Source organism: Nicotiana attenuata, chromosome 7 (assembly GCF_001879085.1).
Source record: "Nicotiana attenuata strain UT chromosome 7, NIATTr2, whole genome shotgun sequence".
NCBI lineage: Eukaryota > Viridiplantae > Streptophyta > Magnoliopsida > Solanales > Solanaceae > Nicotiana > Nicotiana attenuata.
In genome coordinates this window covers 13,926,356-13,932,692 of record NC_031995.1, presented here as the reverse complement: position 1 = coordinate 13,932,692, position 6,337 = coordinate 13,926,356, and the positions used below count along the sequence as shown (strand labels likewise).

At 35.8% G+C, this 6,337-nt stretch overlaps 1 protein-coding gene across 1 annotated transcript in view; it reads left to right on the top strand.

Moving 5' to 3' along the window:
* LOC109228720 (GTP-binding protein TypA/BipA homolog) overlaps window positions 1-6,337 on the top strand; it is an 18,784-nt gene that overhangs the window by 1,056 nt on the left and 11,391 nt on the right. Inside the window, exons 2-5 of the mRNA XM_019393901.1 lie at window positions 3,835-3,909; window positions 4,697-4,847; window positions 4,942-5,010; window positions 5,192-5,361. Coding sequence (XP_019249446.1) covers window positions 3,835-3,909; window positions 4,697-4,847; window positions 4,942-5,010; window positions 5,192-5,361 — 465 coding nt within the window. The remainder of the gene's footprint in view (window positions 1-3,834; window positions 3,910-4,696; window positions 4,848-4,941; window positions 5,011-5,191; window positions 5,362-6,337) is intronic.

Here is a 6,337-nt window from a genome sequence, read left to right as displayed (position 1 = left end):
GGGTTTGGGGGGGGGGGGGGGAATGTGATGGTGGACATGAAGAAGGTGCTGTTTCGTCAGTTTTAATAGTTCGAAAGGAGGGTCTTTTTTCTAGCATACTTGTTATAGTGTAGCTGGAAATGGATTCAACTATAAATTTTAAATTGGGGCCGACTTGATCCGTAGTTTTTATATCAGTTGATTTGATTAGGAGGGGATATATTTTGTGGAATAAAGACTCATAAGCATGTAAAAATGGTTAAGAAAAGTGTCCACTTTCTGCTGCCCAAATAAACGACAAAGGTTTTCTCTCAGAGTTGTCTGTTCCTTTTTCAGTTTGTATTTCCATGGAGCTCCCTATGTGCTCTTCCTTAAGTATTCACTGTCTTCCCTTCATTGATAGCAATATTTCATGTTTTGTTCAAGTCACCCAATTGTCCCTTACACCTATTAAATTAAGATAAAAACCCTTGTTGCTAACCTTCAGATGGAATTATCACAGTAATTAGACCATGAATTCCTCTGTCATTTGAAGATGCTTTATGAGTTTGAGTCACTACTCACCATAGTAGCTTGTACCCCGATTCAACCAGATTTTCGACTTAAATGTTCGTGGTATTCAGAGTTGCTCTGTGATTTTGAAGATGCATGTTTTTTTCCCTCCGGTTTCATTAGATGCATATTGGTTTTCCAATACATGTGGTGATGTAGGATATCAGAATTGTTAGGTTGTTACTATGTGAAGTTCGAAGTAATGCTTCCACTGGCAATGATGAAAAAAAGGCCGGACTTACGGCTGCTACCATGTGGTTGGTAGTAGAGAGATGAAAGTTACAGCTAGGTATATTTGCTGAGCCAGATATGGATGATATTAATCTTAGAAAGTTTTAGCTGATGAGTTGGTTATTTTCTCCCAATCTTTTGCCTAGTACTTAATTTCTATATTGATTTGATTTTTTCCTTCTAAGTCTAAGAGGTTTCGTGATGACCACCAATATAATTCTTTAGCTTGACAGTCGTGGATTAGGAATTTCTCTGTGATTTTGATTTTTCAAGATGTATATTGTTTTTAAAATACATATGGTGATGGATGATATAAAAAAGCTAGAGCTTGTTACTTTGTGAAATGCAAGCTACTGCTTCCTTTGGCAATGATGAAAGAAAGGCCGGACTTACGGCTGCTACCATGTTGTTGGTAGTAGAGTGATGAAACTTACACCAAGGTATATCTTCTGAGCTAGATATGGATGATATTGGTCTTAGAAAGTTCTAATTAATAGGGCATGTGATGGTGGACATGAAGAAGGTGCTGTTTCGTCAGTTTTGATAGTTCGAAAGGAGGGTCTTTTTTCTAGCATATTTGTTATAGTGTAGCTTGAAATGGATTCGACTATAAATTTTAAATTGGGGCCGACTTGGTCTGTAGTTTTTATATCAGTTGAATTGATTAGGAGGGGATAGATTTGTGGAATAAAGACACAAGCATTTAAAAATTGTTTAGGAAAATGTCTACTTCCTGCCGCCCAAATAAATGACAAAGGTTTTCTCTCCGAGTTGTCTTCCTTTTTCAATTTGTATTACCATGGAGCTCCCTATGTGCTCTTCCTTAAGTATTCACTGTCTTCCCTTCATTAATAGCAATATTTTATGTCTTGTTCAAGTCACCCCATTGTCCCTTACACCTATTAAATTAAGATAAAAACCCTTGTTGCTAACCTTCAAATGGAATTATTATAGTAATTGGACCATGAATTCCTCTGTCATTTGAAGATGCTTTATGAGTTTGACTCACTACTCACTATAGTAGCTTGTACCCTGATTCAACCAGATTTTCGGCTTAAATGTTCGTGGTATTCAGAGTTGCTCTGTGATTTTGAAGCTGCATGTTTTTTCTTCCCGGTTTCATTAGGTGCATATTGGTTTTCAAGTACATGTGGTGATGTAGGATATTAGAATTGAAAGGTTGTTACTATGTGAAGTCCGAAGTCCGAACTACTGCTTCCACTGGCAATGATGAAAAAAAGGCCGGACTTACGGCTGCTACCATGTGGTTGGTAGTAGAGAGATGAAAGTTACAGCTAGGTATATTTGCTGAGCCAGATATGGATGATATTAATCTTAGAGAGTTTTAGCTGATGAGTTGGTTTTTTCTTCCAATCTTTTGCCTAGTACTTCATTTCTATATTGATTTGTTTTTTTTCCTTCTAAGACTAAGAGGTTTCGTGATGACAACAACAACAACGACCCAGTAAAATCCCACAAAGTGGGGTCTGGGGAGGGTAGTGGGGACGGTAGTGTGTACGCAGACCTTGCCCCTACGCCGATGGGGCAGAGAGGCTGTTTCGTGATGACCACCAATATAATTCTTTAGCTTGACAGTCGCGGATTTGGAACTTCTCTGTGATTTTGATTTTTCAAGATGTATATTGTTTTTAAAATACATATGGTGATGGAGGATATAAAAAATATAGAGCTTGTTACTATGTGAAATGCAAGCTACTGCTTCCTTTGGCAATGATGAAAGAAAGGCCGGACTTACGGCTGCTATCATGTGGTTGGCAGTAGAGTGATGAAACTTACACCAAGGTATATCTTCTGAGCCAGATATGGATGATATTGGTCTTAGAAAGTTCTAATTAATAGTTGGTTTTCTTCACCCTTATCTTTGTCCCCATACTTAATCCGTATATTGCTTTGCTTTTTCCTCAAACTGAGAGGTATTACGAATGCCCGATATGATACCCCTTTTGTCCGCTTTATGTGACGGTTGACTGTGCACTCACTTTAACAAGTTTTGGAAGACCTGGACACATCAGCTAAAAGTACTGTCATTTTTACGGGTATCAAAATTTGAATTAATATTGTATCCTCTTATGATTTTTAGGTTGTCTTTTTTATGGCAAATGTATAACAAAATTCTTGCTCCTCTTTTGTCTTATCGTTGAGCATTTTGGACTTACAAGTTGTTAGATCACTTTTGAATGTGGGATCGATTAGTTCTAAGAGGGTAAAATTAGAAGAAAGAAAATGTAGTTTCCCTAAATGGGAAGGGTGTCAATGTTTTTGTGGTAAACTACAAAGGTAATAACGTCATATAAAAAGAAAAAAAGGGAGTAATAGAAATATGGTGCACATAAAGATTAGAAGTTGGAATAAAATGTGTGATTCTTTTTCTTTTTTTTTTTTGGTCCTTTCCCCTCCGAATGGAAAATTTCCGTGGAGATTTCATTTTGTGTTTTTCTTTGCGGAGTCATTGTCCAAGTTCATTCTTTGGATGAGATGAATTTTTGGATGAAGATCTAATACTGAAAAGTTTATAGGCATTAATTAACTAAAATACAGATTTTAGGATAATGGGTGATTTGCTTGGGTAATATTGTATTTTATCTACATCTTCTACTCTAAAAATAAATGACTTGGTTCAGTTACAAGGTTAGTTTATTTATTTTCAGTTTAAGCGAGATGTTCATTGATTATTCTCTTCAAAAGTAAGTATATGGATTTAAAAATTATAAAAGATTTAACAGTTGTTGACAAATCATGGTGAAGGAGAATTTTTTTTTGTTCTGAATAATTTGAGGTCATCAATTTGGGAGGAATGAAGTTTAGACCAAGGGATCTAACTTAAAGATGTCATTTTACTTTCCGAAGAAGAGGTTATGATTGTCTTATTTGGGGGCCATATTCTTTTTATTTAATTTTTTATTTTTGTGACTACAAATTGGGTCAACATGTTAGTTTAAACATTGTTTTGATTAGGTAGCGCTCCTGGTGTCCTTTCAAGTGAATCTCCATTAATAGAATTACTTGGATCTAAATTTGGGTGAGCTCTGATATGCTTTTAACACCTTTAAGGTTACATCCATCTCGTGGAAGGACAAAGAGCTTAACATGGTGGACACTCCTGGACACGCGGATTTTGGTGGTGAAGTAAGTAATTTTTTTTTTTGTAAATTTTGTGATTTTCCTTTTAATGTAAAATCACCGATATATAAATCACGTTGAAGTTGCCACAAGAATTGGTAATTAGACTATTACCTTGGGATCAAAGTGTGTAAAAAGTGTTAAAGATAAATTGAACATTACATATAAAAAAGCGTGAAACTGTTGAAATTTTTGAAAATTATTTGGATTTTGAGGGAAAAGTGATAAATTGAGTAGAAAACATTGGTCTGCTTCGAAATAGAATTACCACTGTAATTTCTTTCTTAAGTAACTTTTCCGGTGTCGGATTGTCTAGAATCAATAAATGGATCAGCTGGTATAGTGTTAAAGAATCACAATAATTTCAAGATTTTGGGAAGTCCGTCAGGCTCCAGATGAAGCTGTTATTCTAGTCTTCTTCTCCTTACATCCTTTAAAGTAAGATCGCTGTAAAAGCAATTTCTTTGTGGTAAACTTTAATTTAAATTTTGGTATGTCGTAGAAAAGCTGATAAGACTGGATATTGAATGGGAGTGAAATATAAGAAGAATAGTCCATTTTACCCCAGTGACTTGGCAATAGCTTTTCTATTGTTTTTATGTCATCATTTAAAAAAATATGGAAAGTGGATAATTGGTGCAGTTGGTTGCTGTCAAAAACTGCCATCAACTTTGACTTTGTCATGCAGTGTTTACTGTTTTGACAGAAGTTTTTTTTGAATTTATACTGTGTGTCACCTCATATTTTTAAGTTGACATGACAATTATAAGCTTTACTTTTCTTTTGCTTACAGGTTGAGAGGGTTGTTGGGATGGTTGAGGGAGCAGTACTAGTTGTTGATGCTGGTGAAGGTCCACTTGCTCAGACAAAATTCGTTCTTGCCAAGGCCCTAAAATATGGTTTACGCCCCATTCTTCTTCTCAATAAAGTAGACAAACCTGCAGGTATTATGGTTTCTAAGGTGATTCTCAATTTCTCACAGTCATCACAAGCTCTTTTAGTAGTTTCATATTTAACTGTTCAACTGTACATATGCAGTGACTGAAGAGAGATGTAATGAAGTCGAGAGCCTTGTATTTGATCTTTTCGCAAACCTTGGTGCTTCAGGTTCTAGACACATCGCCTTTATAAAAATTCGAAGTTCCTTTTTCCAGTCTTTTGCTTGGACTCTCTCTCTCTCTCTCTCTCCACACACACACATACATGCAAACACTATATCTTCTATGTGATGGATTTTAAATTTAACCTCCAACTATTTTCTGATCAAGCTTGTATTCTTTTGTTTCAGAGGAACAATTAGATTTTCCTGTTCTTTATGCCTCAGCGAAAGAAGGATGGGCATCTTCCACATATACAAAATGTCCTAATGATGTGAAGGATATGTCACAGTTGCTTGATGCGATTATTGGGCATGTTCCTCCTCCAAGTGCCAGCATAGATGCCCCTTTTCAGATGTTGGTTAGTATCACATTTGGATAACTTAGTTTATGAATCTATCTGCATGAAATAGAGAATTTAGATGAATAGCTGCATTTGCCACTTTGCAGAATTTAAAGTGTAGCAAGTGCAAAAGCTGGTAATAGGTCTCATATATTAAAGCTTACATACATTTAGCTCTTGTACATACTTAAGGCTAGATGTTTAGCAAGTTTATGTAGCTGGAGTAACCTTTCACCTGTAAATTCCCCAGAATCCTTTTTGGACTTTGTTAGCTCCTTAACTTTAGACTAGGCCTTATGTAATAGAGCTAACAATGTGCTTACTGCATTGTACACTTTGCATCTTCTTGATGCCTTATATGAAACCCATTATCTTTATAAAAAAAAACATTTAGCTCTTGTACAACTTCCTGACTTAGTTAAGATATATTCATTTTTTCAAATTACTTTTAGCCATGGCCCATGAGTAAGAAATTCATCCATCTTTTTTTTTCCCCAACGAGATTGTAGACTGAATTCCTTCATATTTGGATGTATTATCGATGAGAAAATGCAGATGAATGTTTGTTCTGTGAGCATTGTTTTGTAGGACAATTGAAGTAATGGCAAATAGAATATTTATTTGATGAGTTAGCAATAGAGATGGAAGAGAGAGGCGAACACATAATCATATGGCTGCGAGCTTATAAAATTAAAAACGAATCGGATGCTCACTGTTAGAGTCAAAGAAATCTTGGAGGCCGGTGTATGCGAACAGATTAAATAGTTTGGGCTGTTTTGTTATACAGAGCTAAGCTAGATGTATCTATGATGGATATAACGCTGCAAGATGAGTTAGGAAAGAGAGCTTTATATGTGGGAAATGAGTTGTTTAAACAATCAATCAAAGTAGCCCAGCTTAGGAACAAGTCGTGCAGGCTGGTATATAGCCTGGAAAGCAAGGATTTAACAATAGGTGAGAAAGCAATCCAAATAGAAGGAAAAGGGTTGCTGTG